The 19,902-nt window shown below is 36.1% G+C and overlaps 2 protein-coding genes across 2 annotated transcripts in view; one reads left to right on the top strand and one right to left on the bottom strand.

The window, feature by feature from the left end:
* The window catches only part of LOC149786307 (ubiquitin carboxyl-terminal hydrolase 47-like), a 130,007-nt gene extending 128,903 nt beyond the window's left edge, over positions 1-1,104 (bottom strand). The window contains exon 1 of the mRNA XM_089976694.1: positions 967-1,104. Within this exon, the coding sequence (XP_089832820.1) occupies positions 967-1,005 (39 nt within the window). The 5' untranslated portion in view covers positions 1,006-1,104. The remainder of the gene's footprint in view (positions 1-966) is intronic.
* On the top strand, positions 1,091-19,799 carry LOC149786306 (large ribosomal subunit protein uL1-like). Its single transcript, XM_089976695.1, has 5 exons — positions 1,091-1,204; positions 6,980-7,132; positions 10,339-10,487; positions 12,807-12,979; positions 19,595-19,799. Exons 1-5 carry the CDS (start codon positions 1,200-1,202, stop codon positions 19,763-19,765), a joined length of 651 nt encoding a protein of 216 aa, XP_089832821.1. The 5' UTR covers positions 1,091-1,199; the 3' UTR covers positions 19,766-19,799.
* Positions 19,800-19,902: the final 103 nt, after the last annotated feature.

The following is a 19,902-nucleotide window of genomic DNA, read 5'->3' as shown; positions in this document are numbered from 1 at the left end:
TGAATGAATCCCATCAGAGTAACAATTCTCTGTTGATTCTTGCCTTCTGTCTGTAAATCCAGACAAACTCATAGCATCTAGAACATATGGTAAGCTGACACTATTCTAGCTATGGTTGATAACAAATATCTGACGATGAAGCATAGAGTGCATGCTAAATTTACAGCTTTTTAGCAATATTTTACACCACTAATCTCCCACTATCAAGCAACTTTCATCTGCATCAGTGCACTTTTATACATCTTTTATGACATTTTAAGGATTACAAAATATTTTCTTTAATTTATAGGAATAAATAAAAATAGACCAGTGAGTTGCTTACATAAAAGAATTGCGTTATCTAAACACTTTCTTCAATATTACTATGTTTTAATTCACTTTGTTAAAGAAATATACTTCAATATAATCCCTTTTTGCCATTCCCTACTTCCACTGCATTCCAAGCAACAGAAATGTATCTCACCAGAACATGAAAATGCATCCAGCAGGATAAAGACAGCAAAGTATATAAAATCGATTTAAATTTGTACGAGTGTCGATATTGGCGGTCAAGTATGCGAAATTTGGCCTTTTGTTCTCCTGTCAGTCGACCTGGGAACACGCTATACAATGTTGTTATTTTAGGCCGTAAGATGTCGCACTAGAAACACCAATATGGGGTGAGGCGTCTTATAGTGTAGGACTAAATAAACTCTACAATTATCTTGGTACTCATGAACGTTTGAGTCAATAAACCTACGGACTATTGACCATTAAAATATTCCATCTAGCTAACCATCGAACCGATGGTCTTTGGGACTAATATGCTCGGACAAATGACCCTAAGATCGATATATTTCGGGCTAATGAACCTTGGGTCAAAGGGGTTTCGGAACATCAAGCAGTTACCGTACACATGTCATAGCAAATTCTCGACCCCAACTGAAACTGAAAGCTAGAGAAAAGCAACTGAGGAACAATGAATACCTCTATGGGAATAAGTTGTGTATTTTCTCCAGTAACCATTTTTGCTGTGTATAGGAAATCCACTCAATGAAAGGACTATTTCATTACAAATTCTGGGTCCATTGTCATCACTTATTCTCGTAGTCGAACATAAAAGTATGGCTGACCTCACTTCTCGCTGAAATCTCGACCAGCGAAACGAGATTGTGCAATTCCCACAGTACTTCCTTTTCCTGTTGGTCAATTCAGCAATCATGAGGTAAGAAATATTGGGTTGTGAAAATCTGTTAAGATCTCGAATATTTTGGTTGTAAAATGGTCATTACAAATTCCCAACATATTTTAACTATTATCTAAAGTATCCTAATGATGTTTATGATTCATCATTCGCTGATTCCCATATATTTAATGAGATAACATATTACCCAAAAGGGCTGATGTGTATTGTGCCAAGTCAGAGGCTTATTTTGTTTTTTCATTGATTCTTAAACAACGTCCTTCTGCTCAAAATGTTCAGGCATTTGTTTTTCATACTAATTGCATGAAATATATATTTCTTCAGAGACACTTGCAAAATTTGTATAATGTATACTTAGGGATTATGGACGTTTCGGCCCAGGACATTTCGCCCCATTTCAATGGACATTTCTCCCCACATGGTATATGGACGTTTCGGGCCAGGACATTTCGCCCCACATCAATGGAAATATCGGACATTTATAGAAATTCACAAACATTACACCAATCTATGGTTTGCTGACGACTTGTAACTGGTTTTCTGCAATAAATGCACGAAGACATTGTTCGATCTATTGATTTACGTGATATTAAAACAACTAGTACCAAGAAAAGGAAAGACTGCGATTTATAGAGCTACTGATAAATTTCCATGCAAACACGTGCACGAGCTTCTATACCACACGATCTATCGAACAATGCACTTGAAGAATCATAATTTTTATCCTAAAACTCAAGATTTTGATATACTAAACGTTGTTTATTTATATGTTATTGTTTTGTTATTAGTGAACGCCATAACATATGTGCTAAATTGTAATTTCCTTTTCATAAAAGCTTACACGACTTACCCAAAACCCTGGCTGCAGCTTAATTAACACGATACCACATTTAGTAGATTATTTAAATATGAAGATCAAAGAAGTTACCTGGCTGTAATTAAGTCCTATTAACACTTGTTGGGAGCAATAGTGAACGCCAGAACATTTTTTTCTCTTTATGGCACCAGACAGATGTACCCCTACTTATAAAAAAAATAAAGTTGTTTTATACGTGTACGTTTTCCACAAAGGTATGTCATTTGTTTACTTTATAAAAGATTTTTTAACAAAAAATTTCTAAATTTTGTCGGGGTATTTATGTATTTTCTTAGTGTAATCTATAGGGTTGTTCATCCATGTCCGGTTTTTGTCACCTTACTCGAAATCCCTCCCCCTAATTTCAGGTTGACCTTGTCTAGAGGAAGGGACAGCCACTAAATCAAATTATCTATGTTTTATTATTATATTTTCTTATTGGACACAATCCATCCAATGATAATTTGTCATTGTTTTATTATTTTTAATTTTATTTGGATTTTTATTTTAAATTTAATTTGGAATTTGGGCGAATAAATGGTGTATTATATTTAAACGACAAATAAACCATAATGTTTTGTATGATTGATGATGTGTCGTTTCTCGCATTACCATTATACTGAGACAGGCTGTACTCTAGTAATAGTCCATACTTTATTTAATTGTACTTTTCCCGACTGGAGCAGGCCGTCTCTTTAACTATCAGGGATCGTCCTGGGCTTCGCCAATGTCACAAATTGCGATTTTTTTTCCTTATTGGCGACAAAAATATCCCATCTGGCGATTTTTTTGGCGACAGACTTTTTGGTTATTTAATTTGAATATACAATCATGGATTTGGACTGGATAAATTAAAAGGGAGAATGAAAGGAAGCCACAAACTTGACTAAGCAATGCATTGGAATCAATCTGTTACACAAACGATCCTTTGTTCGTATTGACAACCCCATCTTTACAGTGCATTGTTACATCATAATCTGCTTATGCTGACATCTGGGCTGAGTACTGTATGCTGTGTTACAGTCAATCATGCTACCGAACTATACCTACAACTGACCGACTTCTGAAGACGCGAATAGAACAGATACAATTAATTGAATGGCTAATCCTTCTTTTAATTTTTTTTTTTTTTTACATATACCAATACAATAGTTTTGTTGAACCTTCATAGAAAACTGATAACCTTTGAAGTACCGATTACTGCGTATAAATACAAAGCAAATGGAAAAATTCTCAATCACAATTATATCTGTCGCCAGTGCAGCATTTTACTCATTGATCTTTTCCTTTTGCCATCAATCCCGTGTTACGGCTGCAGAGACTTAAACTCCGCAACAAAAAATAGAAGAAAAAAAAAGTTTTGCATAATTAATAATAATTATTTATTTCTCAAAATACAGGAGTGAAAGAATACCTAAATTGGGTGTGAATTTATGCTTATATATACGGTCCAATATTGCCAGGTGATGAATCATGTAAGTTTCATTCATGGGAATGGAGATCCTATTTTGTTTGTCGAGAAAATTTATACAGCATTCAGTGATCATTCTTGGGATTTAGGAAGCAATTCACTACAAGCTTTGTGAAGTTAGCCATAAGGTGGGGGGGGGGGCTGTTGAGAGACTACTGGTGTCACCTGTCAGCACTGTAGACTGTGAATGTGGAATCAGTAAGATGAACCTCATAAAAACTGACATCAGAAATAAACTCTGCATCTCATCTCTCGAGAATTTAATGAGAATCAGCATGTACAGATGTGAAAAATTAGACTTTGAAACTGCATTCAAAAAGTGGGCAGCCCTAAAATCGCGACGGATCTTCATGTAACACTTTGTAACATTTTGTTAATGCTTGTTGTAATTAGAGTATTAACTAACCCATCTTTTGTAATTTTCATTGCCTGTTACATTAATAGACTAAATTAACACTTGAAAAAATGTACACTACTTGTTCTGGCGACAAAATATTGAGGTTGGCGATTTTTTTGGAGACAGCTTTTTAAAAGCCAGGACCATCCCTGACTATTTAGAATAATGCCAAAGAATTCAGATCACAAGGGACACTTAATTATATTTTTGATCATTTTAAAGTAAAATGAAGAACGTGGTGTAATGCTGATGAATTTCGATAAATGTCCGATATTTCCATTAATGTGGGGCGAAACGTCCATGTACCATGCGGGGCGAAATGTCTCGGGCCGAAACATCCATGGGGCGAAACGCCCAGGTACCATACTTAGCTGTTTATATGGTATTTTGAAAAACGCGTTTCAATCTGTAACATCAACTTCTTTGGATTTATCAAGGTCTCATTATTACATATTTATATTTTTTCTCACATAAACCATAATATATTACAAATGGAGTTGTTCAGAAAAAATAAATTCGAAAAATAACCAGTCCTAATTTTCGTCATTTGGAGATCTTTTATTTTTCTTCGACGAATGGGAATCTTATAATACCTTAGTCCTATAGTGCAAGCCACATCACCCGATATTTTTGTTGGGTGTGTGTGTGTGCTTATTCTTACTGCCCAACTAACGGCGCTGTTTAGGGTGTTTTGATGTCGACTAACAGTTTTTCAGAAATATCATACAGCTGGCAACAAATAATGACTGCTGATGCTTCTTTACTAATTAAAGTTATGTTTTTGTCAGACTTTACTTGCCCCTTGCCCTGATGTCTTTTCTCAAATCAAATTCTAACAAAAGAAATTGACCTATTTTCAAGTTTTGCTGGCTTACATTTCAGTTGGCTGGAAACTATGAAAGCCGGGAATGCAGAAATCTGGTTGAAATATTCTTCTTTAACAAAACGAATAAAAAATATTCATTTTGTTCAAGAAACTTGTCCCCCCACATGAACATACTTAAGCATACCTCGACTACGGTTACATTACAACAAATTCAAATATATGTCAACCAAACATGAAAATGCATAAATTTGCTCATGTCCTATTTTCACAATTTGTTCCTTTGTTAGCTGACATCGCAACACCATACAAGGCCGTTATTTGGGTAGTAAGACATGCCACGAAAACAAAAACTTGCAGTGTCTTACAATGTAGGACTAATAATACCTTTAGCTGAATAAATGTTAAGGTGTTAATTTATACGATTAAATAAAAGGGACATTAAACCATGTATTCCATTTTATTTTTGCGTACAGTAATTGGATCAAATTGCCTGTTTTGTACATTGCATTGATTTTCTCCAAAAATGTTAGCAGAATCTTGAGTTGATCAAAAATGAAAAAATACATGTTGCTATACATTTTCAATTGGGGCCCTGAGTGGTCTAAAGCGATCTTCGTTACGGATCATTGCCATATCACCTCTGTCTGCGTAGGTTCAAGTCTCAGATTCGGCCAATGTGGGTGTGTGAAAATGCTTGTCGGTGGCCTAGTGGTTAGAGCGTCCGCCTTGGATGCGGGAGGTCATGGGTTCGATCCCCAGCCGAGTCATACCAGAGACTTAAAAAATGGTACTAACAGCTGCCTCGCTTGGTGTTCAGCATTAAGAGGTTAGTGTTAGGACTGGTCGGCCTGGTGTCCGGATAATGTGACTGGGTGGGACATCGTGTTACATGTCTGCGGCATGATGCCCCAGTGCTAGACATCACTATTAACTGCCACATTGCAGACATCGTAGTGATATGTCTGAAAAATTGTTAAAAATCAAAATCACATCACATTGTCAGTGGCTTCTCGGGGGATCGGTGGTTCTTTCTGTGTTTTCCCGGGTTCTTCCTCCACCATTAATACTGGCCGCCATGTATAGCCTATCGTGTGCTGAAAAATGGTGTTAAACCCTACAACAACGGTTCCAGTTGAACGGCTATATGTTCCTAAACACTGAGTAACAAATAAAAAAGCTGAGGCCATATAGTGATAATGTAACTAGGTGACGCTCACCAAAACAAAATTAGAGAGGGTACCCGTTTTACATGGCTTGCATTCTTTAAACTTTGATAGGATACTTTCATAGCGGAAACATTTCACATTATAACCTGCACAAACCAATTGGCTTTCTTTTAAACTATTCGTTACTGGTAAGAAATAAAATTCTAAAACCTAATGTCTCTTAATTTATTTAACATACAAATAGCACTTAAAATAAACATTTTTATGTTGATCATTATTTCAACAGATTTAAATTAGTAGGTGATTGAAATTGTAGAGTTAGCTGAAAAGTAAAAAAACTTGTACCTTAAACAGAAAATGACACAAATTGATACTGTACTCTGAATACATAACCATTCATAGAGTGGCAAAACTAGTTAATGGGGGGGGAGGAGTCGACTTCACTTTCTGTCTGTCTGGGCAAAAATGAATGGGCACTGCAGCAACAGTTTGACTGGAAATGCTGCATATTGTGTTATTTAGCTCAACAAGATCTGGTAAACTACTAACACAGGTGACATAGGTAATTAACCCTTCACACCATGTTTACACATCAGGAGATAGTAGCCTACTGCCGACCTCTGTAGCATCAAGGTCATGTATGATGCACTAAATTGGGTGCTACTTATACAAAGGTAGTCTGATGTAAATGTACACTGATACCAAATAATCTGGATATTTTCTAGTTGCACTGCAGAATGCAAGGGGGGAAGCATACTTTTTTAACCTATATTTTTCCACAATATTTGTCCGTGGTTGGAATCCGATTTTGTCTCCAGATTTTAGAAGGGGAAATCTCTTGGAGGTCAATTTATTAGGATGTGTTCAGAAATAGCCCCAAAAACCTGTTTCCTACTTGCATTTCAGGCAAAAACCACACGCACCTCCCGAGTTAAGTATTCAGAAGTGGGTCATCAGTTTATAAAGTTGACACTAACTCTACTTTTATATTTTAAGAAGATCAACAACAAAAACTGCTAGATCAAAATTCTTGGTATCTTATTTGCTCCACCCTGCATACAGATGTAATTTTTATTTCAGCAAAATATCGAGAGAGAACCTTCAGGAGTCCATTGCAGCAGTCATTCAGGCTTCTCAACAGAAAAAGAGGAAATTTACAGAATCTGTTGAGCTACAGATTGCTCTGAAGAACTATGACCCACAGAAGGACAAGCGTTTCGCTGGCACAGTCAAGTAGGGCTGCAGTAATAGGAAATAATAAATGCCTGCTGGGTTGCAAATGGTTGTTATCATTGTTAGACTGCATGTGGATTCCCTCTTCTAAATTAACTTGTAATTCAGAATTGTGACCATTGTAATGGTCAGTGACCTAGCTATAAAAAAAACAAATGAGATATTACATTTTTATATAATTAATTCTCTGTGTTAAACACATCAGAGAAAATTTTAAAGATGTAAATTATAAAGATATAGCCTGCTTGGCGGTAAATAAGTTCCTACATTTTATTAAAATATATTCTTTAAAGCTGTGAAGTAACATAATGTATTTTTTAACTCTTTGGCATTTTACATATCTAAAATAAATGATAAAATAAGTTTTGTTACAATTGCAGTTTATTATTATTGGTGACAGCCATTTACCTTGCCAGGAAGTCAGATCATCTGGCGGACCTGCACCCAGGGTCTTTAAATAACTGGGGAGGCATGTGTGTGGCTTGCCAACCATGCCGACCATTTTAATTGCGGCCTTGCTTAAATGTGAAGCCTCAAAAGAATAGGTAATTCAGAAGTGACAGTCGTTATTAAAAGTTTCGGGAGAAGTTTCATTTAATTAATTTAATTCACCAGTTTCTTTTTTAAAAATCGGATTTCCAGTGTCCTACTTAAAGATCTGACAGCGACTGCTTAGGGGTCATGTTCTAGTGACCTTTAAATTGACCGGTGGAAATGCGGCTTTCAAAAATCTGAAAGTGAAATCGTTTGGTACACACTGATGCTATCCAGTCACAATGAAGTCTCTCAAATGTGAAGATACAAGACCTGATTTAATATGCAAATAAAATTAAGATTATAGTAAAAAAACATGGGTCACCAGAACATGACCTCTTAGCAGTCAGTCAGATCTCAGGTAGGAGACTGGATATGATTTTAATAAGATTGTGACCACATCATTCCCAAAATTACATTTTGATAACGTCTGTGTATTGTGCGTTTTGTTAAACTTGAATATGTATTTGCTGCGCATTAAGCTCCTCCACTAAAGTGGCAGAAGGTTATATTGTAGATTGAGCTCGTCCAAATTACTGGTTGCAAGTTTGGGTTAGTTACAGGAAAGCCATCAAAAGTGCTATTATAATAAGACGATTGGTCATGCATCCCAGGGGCCACAAGACAGTTGGGGCTGGCCTACTCTAACTTGAATTAAGATAGCCAAATTGGCTTACAATTTATCACAGCACAATTTTTGCCAAAGAACTAGCATTGGTAACCCATTACAAGAAAAATAGGACATCTTGAAGCAAGTAGTTTAATTTTGAAATACCATCTTTTTATTGTAAAATGATGTAGCCATCAAAAAATGTTTAGCTCTGCCATTCCTAGAGCAGAGCCCGTGGGATGGTCTGTTGTCAGTCCATAAACACGAGTGTGTTGTCGCTACTTTTAAACTACTTGAATGAACCTCGCAGACTTTTACACACATTTATCCCGTTGAAACTGTTGCCAATTGTACATTCCATATGGCTTCAATGGCAGCCTCTTGAAAATCTTGAGAATAAAAGCCAAAAGGAACAACACAATTACGTTGATTGTACATCATGTGCCAATTTGAGTATGTCTTGTGGCAGGAGATTTGATTGCCTTCGTCATATGAAAATGGGAAAAGAATTGTCAAGTTGAGAAAGCCACAAGCCATTGAGCTGCATAGGGTTTGGAGCTAAAGTTTGTGTAACTGTTAGTGGTAAATAAAGTCTACACATACTTTAGAAACGTTTCAGTTGAACATAATGCTTGGCTGTATGTTTCGAATATCAAACTTTTAATTGCATTTTCCAGCTTTACAATAGCAGTTTCTGATATTTTGTTACACCTTACTGGGGAAAAAATCCACTGCCTTGCTGTGTCAGGGTTGGCAGGTCTTCCCCTGTTGAAAATCAGGTCAGAACATATAAATCCGTGAATGTAGAGTGTTTTGTGCAGTTTTTATTTCCTGGATGCCTTTTGCTTTTAAAATTTGGGGTAGGGGTACAAACAAGAAGGTGTGCTAATACTGAAGTATTTCATATAATATTCATGTTGACTGAACTCTGTCTCTACATTTGTAAAGGAGGCCAAGCATTTTTCTTACTTGATGGTAAACATTTTCCCTATTGCATCAATACCTTATTGACAAATGTGCCGAATGAAAATAGAAGACTGGATTTGATATGCTTCATGGTAAACTCAAATGTAGGCAGAACACTGGGAGGATTTAATTAGGTTGTGTATGCATGACTATGGCTTGAACGTGTTCAAAAATCTTACCAGCATTTCATGGTTAGTGAATTGAACTCGTGCAGATATCACTTCTTTTAAAAAAAAGGCAATATTAAGGTGAATGAACCATGATGTACCAGAGCTTGTAGAAATTTCATATCACCTTTAGGCATAACAAAATTTCAGAATTGTATAGAAATGGCAACAAAAAAAAGTCCTCTAAATTCTTCTTTCACAAATCGTCATTTTGGTTATCAACCACTCACCCCAGCCCCGAAATCATGTTCGACTTTTGCCCATTTGGAAATTCCTGTAGCATTTCTTGGTATAATCTGTCTTACTGTGTGCATACACGAGTGTATACATACTGTTAAGATTAAAGCAAGTTTTGAACAGACATTGCAGTTGCAGCACTGTTTTGAGCTGCTACACTACACTTGCCTATTTGATCTATTGGTCAAGGTCCCATTATTAAAAGATTTACATATGTTGTTTTTGTGTGTGTGTAGCTTTTTTCATTTGCTTGTATCTTCTCAACTCTGGTTTTCTTTCTTCGTTGAATCAAAATGAAACTGGGGTGGTGACTTCTGTGGCATAATTAATCATGCTAAAGAGGCCAAGGCCAGATCAGTACTTTGATATGCATACTCTCTGGCTTGTTGTAAACATTACTAATGTGCAAGACCTTGTGTCTGTATATGTGCATGTCCACACTAGATTTTATTCCATGTTAAAGCAACTTTTCTATTTTAAATAAAAGGTGGGCTGAACAGAGGATGGTTTAATTGTTAATCTCAAAAGTTCCTCCAACTTTTGAATCTTTTTTGTTTTGCTTTTCCTTTGTACCAGTGTTGTATGCCACTTGAGGTGTGGTATGATGCCTGTATTTGTACATATTTTTACATCACATTCAAGATCTTTATTTTGAATAGCAACAAATACATTACTACTATATTTTCCAACAGACTGCGCTATGTTCCCAAGCCAAAGATGAAGGTGTGCATTCTGGGAGACCAGGTCCACTGTGACCAGGCAAAAGCCAACTCACTTCCATACATGGATGCAGATTCTTTGAAGAAATTGAACAAGGACAAAAAACTGGTCAAGAAACTAGGTTAGTTATGAATTTATTGTTTATTCCAGACTTCAGGATTTCTTCATTATAGATAATTTGTAGATAATATACTTTATGCCTCGCGCATTACACAATATAGTTGTGTGTGTATGATTTGGACTTGTAACGTAGCTGTAACAATTCCAGTCATTATGCTGCAGACATGTGGCATCATGTCCCACCCATTCAGATTATCCCTGACACTAGGCTGATCAGCCCTAACACTAAACTGTTAATGCTGAGAGCCAAGCGAGGCAGTTGCTTATAATATATTTACATGTCTTTGGTATGACTCTGCTGGGGTTTGAACCCACATCTGAGGCAAATGCTCTAACCACTTGGGCCACTGGATTGGTCCAAATTAGTTGTCTGCTTGTTTAGTATTGATCATTACAGAATTTTAATGAATCCTTTTTTTAATTTCCTGCTTTGCTAGTCAGTGGAGGGGGTTCCTTGCTCATCTGGCATGAAGCCAAATGACCCTGTGATATGGCTTTATGTCCATTGTCGATTCTTGTTGCTACTTTTGAATTCCTTTCATCTATCAATAATTTAATCTTTTCTCATTCACTTTGCGTAAGCAAAATTTGGCCTACACTCCCAGCATTACAAAGGCATCCCAAGTCTCAATTTAGTCCAGATGTGTCCCTGATTTTGTTGGTTTGCTTTTGCATATATACCAAGGCTTCTTCAATTGTGCCCGTTCATTGGAGTGATGGGGATAGGAGCACATATTGAAAGACTTGTTAAGTACCTTGCACATTCCCTTAACCTTTCCAGTGCAGTCTGGTTAGTGTTTGAAGATTTGTGCTACAGGAATTGTCACCTTGTCGCCTTTCTGGTCTCTAAACAATGGGCTAGGGAGTGAATCAAGGCTGGCACAGTCATTGAGAAGAGACAATTACCTTGGTGTTCCTCAAATCATTTTTCTGTTGTCCAAGACTATCATATGTGGAACATGCACTATTTGAAAGAATTTTGGATAAACCTAGCTGAGAAAACAATACACTGTTATGATGAGGTAATGATCGACTTTTCTGTATAAAGCAATTCAATATTGAGAAACAGTGTTCACACTTAGATTTGCCTAATGTTATTGTTGCTCTAGGAACAGAATCTAAATTGCAGTTAGGTCGTATATGGGGCTACTAAGAAGGGTTTATTTTTAAATATGTTATATTTTTCTTGCAAATAAACTTTCAGTACCTCCTATCAGTGTAATTTACTGGAAAGTTAATCTTCAGAAACAATTTGGTACTTAAAATCGGTAGATACACATGTAAAATTAATGTAACTACACTGTACACGGATAGTTGGAATTTTATACACACCCCTGCAAATTTAGTTTGAGATGAGATAACGGGGTTGGCTTATCCTTTTGTGTGTCTCACATTTATTTTCTTGACATTTCCAGAACCTTTTGAGATAAATCCTGAAATTATGTATTTTTTAATTATGACTTGTTTGGGGGTTTTATTTTAAAAAGAATGATTAAAGATGGAGGCTGATTAATTTTCAGAGTTGTTCAGATTTGTATTATACACACACACCGTAAAGCAGAACATGTGTTGTGATGATGTCCCTTGGTTACCAGTTTGATTTCTAGACAACTCAAGTTGTCCACCATCTGTGTTACGAAACTTTGTCGATTGGTTGTACTGGGTACAGAAAAACTTCCAATTTTGGGATCAAAAGGTCACCTTTCATTTGAGATGTCTTCATGAACTTTGTATGAATTTGTATCCTGACATGAGTTTCTATCGTATACGAGTAGGTGGGGTCTTACTATTTTTAACTTTTTTTTTTTCGTTCTTCAAATTGTCCACCTGATCCCCATTTCTTTAAAGTTTTATTTACACTTTGCACAGGGGTATGTATTACATAAGCACCCTGAGTGAGTCCATGTGACTTTATCCCACCCCAAACTGCCAGTGTCACATGCACGTAACATTGTTATTAGTGGGGACAAAGGTGTCGTGCATTTTCCTGTAAAGTTCAACGAAGCCTTAAGATGAGCAGAGCTATTACATTTTGAATCTTCACTTTCAATTGGCACCATATAGGACCATTATGCTTGTATGCCATTGAATTCCAGTACATGGATATCCTTGCTCAGAAGTGCCGTTTTTATCACTACACAAGTACAAGATGTGTTTTCAGTCTTTTCTGACATTACTGTTTTAGTTTTAGAAATTTTGAAAGTCATTTTCAGTGATGCTGCTGATAAACTAGATTCCACAAAACTTGTGCAAGGTATTTTGCTGTAAGGTATATTTTAAAATTAAAAGTTCTCGTGTATATATCAAATTTTTCTTTCAGCCAAGAGATATGATGCTTTTCTGGCATCCGAGTCCTTGATCAAGCAGATTCCCAGAATTTTGGGACCAGGTCTAAACAAGGCTGGCAAGTTTCCTGCACCGCTCACTGGATCTGATGCCATGATGGCAAAAGTAGAGGAAACCAAGGCCACCATCAAGTTCCAGTTAAAAAAGGTTGGATTTGGATGTGCATTTTTAAAAACCTCCTTACCTTTACCAAATTGTGTTTTTCAGAATATGGTCAAGTTCATTTATATTGATTAGAATATTTGCAGTATTGTGAAATAAATTCCCAATTTAACTTGGCTGACCACAAGGCCAGGTGAGCTTATGGTATGGTTTTGCATCCATCAAAGATTGCTTGCATCAGTCAAAGTTTTCCATATAGAGTCCAAATACAGTATTGGAAAAGTTCCCTTGGACCATTTTTGTAAATTGGTGTAAATCTGTAGTTCTTTGCTCAGATGGGGTGGGATACAAAATGCAAAAAGTGTACCATATTCTCCCCCCTTGGTGCATTAAATTTTCCCAATGGAGGTGTTTATTTGAACACAATAATTAAAGCTGAAGTTGTTCTTTTAGTTGCTCTTATAATGACCACATGTATATCTGCAACTGAATTTGGTCATTGTAAATCTCTGCACAGTTAACATGATAAATCAATCGACACATTTTCCTACTTGGCAGCAGGTTAATATATGACCAGCAAGACAGGATGACTTTTGAATGGCTTACACTTAGGATAATAAAAAAATCTATATGGAGTATGCGTTCTCAAGGTCAGCGATCAGTCTTTAATACAAAAAAAATGGTGGTTACTGCACCATAAGTTTAGTCTAGACCAACCAAGGTCACAGTAACCTGTTTATCATCAGTAACCCAGTCCACCATACCCAACTAGTGCCTACATATAAGAATGTCAAGATTAGAGAAGCATATAATGTTTAAAATGGTAGTGCAGTTTTAAAGATGGATATTGAAAGGCATCAATTCATAAATGTTTACTTAGATACATCAGTAGTCTCAGATAATTGATAATGAATTTTTTATCGTGTTGATGCATAATTGTTGAATGTGGATTTAACTATCATTCCGATTCAGATCCTTTTACAACATAATTGAGATTAGGATAATGGATCAGCCCCTCACCTGCAATGATAAAATATGCCTGGTGTTTTCTCAGATGATGTTGCCTATTCATTAAACCTGCAAAAGTCTGCAATCATTTCCCAACATGGGTGTACATTTTATATACTTATTGATATTTATCACGGCTATTGAGCAACCTTTTGCAGAAGGGTTCTTTTGGCAATATGTACATAATATTTCTGGATCAAATCCTATGTTTGGCAACCATAAATCCATGTGGAATAACACAACCTTCTGTTTTATTGCCATTTTTAATTTCACACTGTATATGGCTGTTACCAAATACCAGTAAGTGTTGAAGCTGTACAAGTTCCAGAAAGATTTGCGTGCAAGAAAATTGCCCATTTTAATAAACGGGTTGCGTCAGGTCCACGTTTAATGAATCGGTATCAACACAGATTTGGGAGGTTGATTTATCTGAATAAATGGAGATTTACATTAGGAGATCACATTATATTGACCTTTGAATTCACCAACCAAATTGCAACCATAGAATTGTTATAGTGAAAAATGTAATTTTGATTAAGATGCTTTGATTCTGATGGGTTATTAAAAGAAAGTGAACCAGGAATTATAGAACATGATCTTTTATTGATGCATGTCAGATCTGTTTACTATGTCTTGATTTTAAGTTTGTCCTTGCATGTTAAACAATGGTTTTAATGTTGACATTTTATCACAGGGTGTACATTTTTTCTAAAAGATAAAAAGATTTATTACATACCATGCACATTCCCTTAACCTTTCCAGTGCAGTCTGGTTTGAGTTTGAAGATCTGTGCTACAGAAAAGTCAACTTGTCGCCTTTCTGGTCCTTAAATAATGGACTAGTAAGTGAATCAAGGCTGGCACAGTCCATCTTGTCATCAGGCAGCAAATGTGTTTAAGTGCACTTAAAATAAACTAGAACTGTCCCCCAGATAAATGGTACACTATATTTTATGTGATCATAAGTTTATTTCCAAGGAACTAAGTATTGAGACACGAATGAAATCTCCAGTTCTGCACTGCATACTGAAACACAATTGTGTTATCCTTTTTTTCATTCTTGAATTCATTTTCCCAGGAAAATAAGAGCTATAACTATCAGCTTGGATGAATACTGTCGACAGTTGCTTATAGGTCGAGTCACACTGCAAATAACAAAGAACCTTAACTGCAGATCAGGGTACATGTTGTATATTTTACTGATTTAAGTGCACAGAACCAGATCTTCTTGTGATTTATGCAATGGCATATCTGGGTCTGTTCAGTTTGCAGTTAGACTAGTCTTACAAGCGAATTGTTAATAGATTCACAGTTACACAGATACAACATGTCGAGTTGGCATACATATTGCCAAGTGTCTTGTACGAATCAGTTCATGGTTCTTTGCAGAAAGTTTTAAAATTTATTTGGTGAATATGTTTTCACTATTTCATGTGTATTGTAGTCATGTTTATTTGTGTGGGTCAAAATTTTCATGGGGGGGGGGGTGGATTAAGAAGAAAACAAATTTACAAACGAGTTCCTGCCAGTTAAAGTTTTGCCTACTTTTATGCACTAATTAATTCATGGGTTCACCTCTACAAATACCCCGAAATAAAAAATACCAAAGAAAAAAATTTTGATGGACAATGATAGCTGCTTCACTGGTTACAAAAAACACTACACTATAAAGTCACTGCCTAAACGTTGTCTTTCTGGAAGATAAATCTCTTGTTAAAATCAGCTCTTAAATCAGTTTCGTCACAAATGTCTAATAGATTCCTTCTTGTATAAATATGTGTCAGTCCCTTTTATTGACCGTCTTTTGTTAATTTCCATGTTACAGACATTTGCCATAAAGGTCTGGTTCTAATGGTCACTTGAGTGTCCTTTATAGACAAGTTACATTAAACTGATTATGATTGGTGGTTGGACATAATCATTCTGCTCAGTTTTATACATGTATGTACCAAAATATATTTGCTCTCCATCGCTCTTCCATGTGTTATGTTCATACATTTTTGGAGGTAAGTATTGCAAGATTCAAAGTCTGGTTATAATCCCTTTCCTTGTTGATGAGATGATCTCGCAATTTTGTTGTTTCCAACCTGCCTTCTATCAGTTGTTCAAGATCTTCATTTGTTTAAATTCTGTGTATGGTTTTGTGGGTTTCGCACTACTTTTCAGCACTTGGTTGGCTATGTATGGCAGCCAGTATATTTGGTGTTGGGGAAGATGCCAGAAAGAACCACCAACTTGCAGGAAGCTGTTCACATGCTTTCTTGCATACAGACATGATTTTTCTCTGTTTTAAAGCGGAATTCAGCTTTTCTCCTGACATGAATCAGAATTTTCTCGATATAGTCTGTATTTTATATCATCTCATCTGATTTGTTACCAACGGTCTGTCTGCTCCCAGCGGTTTTTTATGTGTGAACTGTTTTGTTTTTTCCTATCTCTCTTTCGGGGGGGGGGGGGGGCTGCCCCCCAAACCTTCTTTAAATGTTTTCAGCTTTTTTTATGGAAGACCAAAATCATGTCTGTTGCAACCCACCTTACATTGCCGAGATGCAAACCTATGTAGACAGATGGTAGTGAACTGTAAAAGGCAAGCGCATTAGGCCACTGGATACATTTTTAATTGAAGCTCATTATGTGAGCTTTTCTTAATGCAGTACCTATGATGTTCTTTCTGTCTTGTCAGATAGATATAATGTTGAATAAATAACACCTCTAACACACTGAGGACACTGCATAAATCTGATCTCTCTGGGAGCTTAAGTTTTGTTTGAAGAACTCGTCAAACTTTTAGTCCTTTAAAAATCTTCATGGACAGACAATTTGTACAGTTGGATAGAATTATAATGGATTCACTGCTGTGAATGCAACAAGATTATTTGATGACTGAATATATTTTATTTGCTTATCATTTGCAAGTTTTCTACTTTATGACAAGTACTACATGCATTATTCTTGGCAGAAATTTTAAACATTAAGTGCATCTATATCACTATTTCTTGTATAATATGCATCAGTTTAAGAAGGCAGCTGTATCGTTGAAGCTTTTTTTGTTGTGATGAACCCTTGTATGACCTGGACATTTCCATCAATTAACTATCGCACAGTACTTCAGGTCAATACTTTAGCTTGAATTTCTTTGTAGCCAGAAGAATCAGTACTTTCCTTGCATCTATGGAAGTGTTTCCCACAAAAACAGATGGTGGACATGCTAGAGATTTTCAAGCCTTGGGGACACAATTTTGTTTTAGCAGGCTTATCCTGATAATGAGACAACTCCAAAATTGTTAAAACTCGGAGTGCACCAGTTTAATTACTTAGCTATAGCAGTCTTGCAACTATGGTGCCAGTTCTGTACTGTATACAGTTGTGCCATTGTTAAACAGAAATGTACTGCAGCATTTGGCAGTGTACCTATGATGATGTTTTCTGTCTTGTCAGATAGATATAATGTTGAATGAATATCACCTCTAACACACTGAGGTCACTGCATAAATCTGATCTTTCTGGGAGCTGAAGTCTTGCTTGAAGAACTCTTCAAACATTTAGTCTTTTAAAAATCTTCATGGACAAACCGTTAGTACAGTTTGATAGAATTTTAATGGATTCACTGTTCACTGCTGTGAATGACACAGATTATCTTATGAAGGAATATTGACTTTCTGCTCTTAAGTTGCTAATTTTCTAGTTCCTGTTTTGTACAAATGCATGTGTCATTGCAGAAATTTGAAATATTTGTGCATGTAATCAGTTTTCACCATTTCTTGTGTAACATGTGCCAATATAAAAAGGCAACTGCATCATTGAAACCTGTGTATTTGTTACAAACCCTCTTATGGCCTATGAGATACACGTGACCCATTTTACTACATGCATAGAACTTTCTAGCTTTGGGTTAGGGATTTATTGCTAATTTTGAGCCCTGTACATTATGTAACACTGTGCAACCTTGTCAATTTTGTTTTACGAGGGATTCTTGGTAACAAGGTAACCCAGCAATTTTTGAAATCCCAACTCACTAGACCCATTACAAATGAAGAAAATTTTATGATTTGAGCATGTTAAATTGTTGAGCTTAAAGGTTTTGCATCTATGGTGCCACGTATATACTGTCTATAGTTACCACTGATATACATAAAAATTGTTCTGCTACATTGGGCAGTGTACCTATGATGAATATACATTAGTTCCATGTATTACCAGATAAACCATGTTGAATATCCAATACTGAGGTCACTGCCTATACATATTGGGAGCTGAATTTATTTATTAAACGGGCTCCTATTTTTAAATAAAATTATATGCCCTGACTACCACCCACCACCTTCCTATTTCTCTCTAGCTCGCTCTCCATCCCACTGGGTGGACAAGTGATCAAATGTATTAACCTTTGCACATAGAGTTCTCATCTCACCTCTGTCCACATGGTTGTACAAGAAACCATACCAGTAGATTCCTCAGAATTGGTGGTTCTTCATAGGGGACTTATGATTTTTCCTCCACCAAACATCGGTGTATAGCATCTTGTGTGCTTAAAATGGTGTTGAACCCGCAAAGTGTAATTTTTTTTTATCATACTTACGTAATCTTCCAGCCAGTTCATATCCTCCAATATACAATAACTCTGTAGTTATCTTTCAGGGTATGAAATCTGCATCTTAAAGATTATTGTAAACCACTAGAGTGAATAAATGGTGCATAGGCAGAGATGTGCTGAAGTGCAAGTACTTCCTTGTGTTGGGTGTGGGGACAATATTAAGTCCAAACTTTATGGATCGTTTACTTTTTAAAGAATATTGCTTCAGTTAAAACTGAAATGTAGAATTTCTACTGAAATACAAACCATTTGTCAACCAAAAAGAAAAAAATTGCCAGTGATTAAAAATTTGATAATTTGTATTGATTAGCGCTGTAATAGTTACCTAAATATGGCCAAAAAAAATTGCATTTCCTATTGCACTGGTTTTAAATTACGGTATGCAGGTCATCTTTATTTTTAAAATACCATGACATATAAATTTTGAGATTCTTTTTTTACTGTGAAGGGAAGAAAGTGCTATTGTCAGCAATGAGAAAACAGGCAGGCAGTCAACCAGAAAATATGTACTTAGTTTTGGCCTGACTGATGATGGTTAGAGTAAAAGTGATAACCAGGTTATAAAATTTTGAGTCAGCAGGCATACCTCACCCGTCACATGTAAGACCATGTATTTAGTAAGTTCAGCAGATGTATAAATGAATTGATGGTGTGAATAAAATTTCTCACTCCATGCCTCCTCTTTAAAATAGTTTTCAGAAATGACTTCAAACATGGCAACACGTGTATTTGAGTGCAGTCCAGTGATAATACATGTACTGAAATGGTGGAGTATACAACAAAGATAATTAAAAGTAAAATGTATACCTAGCAAACAAGACATATCTTTGTGACAGGAGTTACACTCGAGTTTTATAAACTGGAAACTAGGAATGTGCTTTAATTTTTGACAATTTGCACTATGTATGTAGTTTGTTTACAACTAGGATCGGCCAGTAATGGTTCTTTTAACATAATACGGGTAACTAATTAAGTGGTTTACTGTCTGTTCCTACTTTTTATGTAATTGAGGAACATTTGTGAATGAAATGCTAACAACTATTTTTCTCTTGAATGCAGGTTCTTTGCTTGGCTGTGTGCGTAGGACACGTAAATATGACCCCTGAAGAATTGTACCAGAACATCATTATGGCCGTCAACTTTCTGGTATCCCTGCTGAAGAAGAACTGGCAGAATGTGAGGGCACTGTACATAAAGAGTACCATGACTCCAGCTCAGAGAATCTATTAGATTTACTCTCAAATAAATTGGTCTCTTGTGGAAATTTGCCTTTTTTTATCCTTGTCTGCATTAATTACACTGAACACACAAAAGAAATGTTCTTCCCATTTTAGTCAGTGGATGAGACAGATATCACTCGTATGAAG

Source organism: Sinohyriopsis cumingii, chromosome 12 (genome assembly GCF_028554795.1).
Source record: "Sinohyriopsis cumingii isolate HCF-2022 chromosome 12, ASM2855479v2, whole genome shotgun sequence".
Lineage (NCBI taxonomy): Eukaryota > Metazoa > Mollusca > Bivalvia > Unionida > Unionidae > Sinohyriopsis > Sinohyriopsis cumingii.
Note: the sequence above shows the minus strand (reverse complement) of the source record. Positions and strands in the feature narration are given on the sequence as shown.

Bases quoted from the DNA above. Each gene is read 5' to 3' on its own strand.
- LOC149786306 (XM_089976695.1), top strand. The intron at 7,133-10,338 runs GTAGGGCTGCAG...ATTTTCCAACAG, and splicing joins CGTTTCGCTGGCACAGTCAA to ACTGCGCTATGTTCCCAAGC. The intron at 12,980-19,594 runs GTTGGATTTGGA...TCTTGAATGCAG, and splicing joins TCAAGTTCCAGTTAAAAAAG to GTTCTTTGCTTGGCTGTGTG.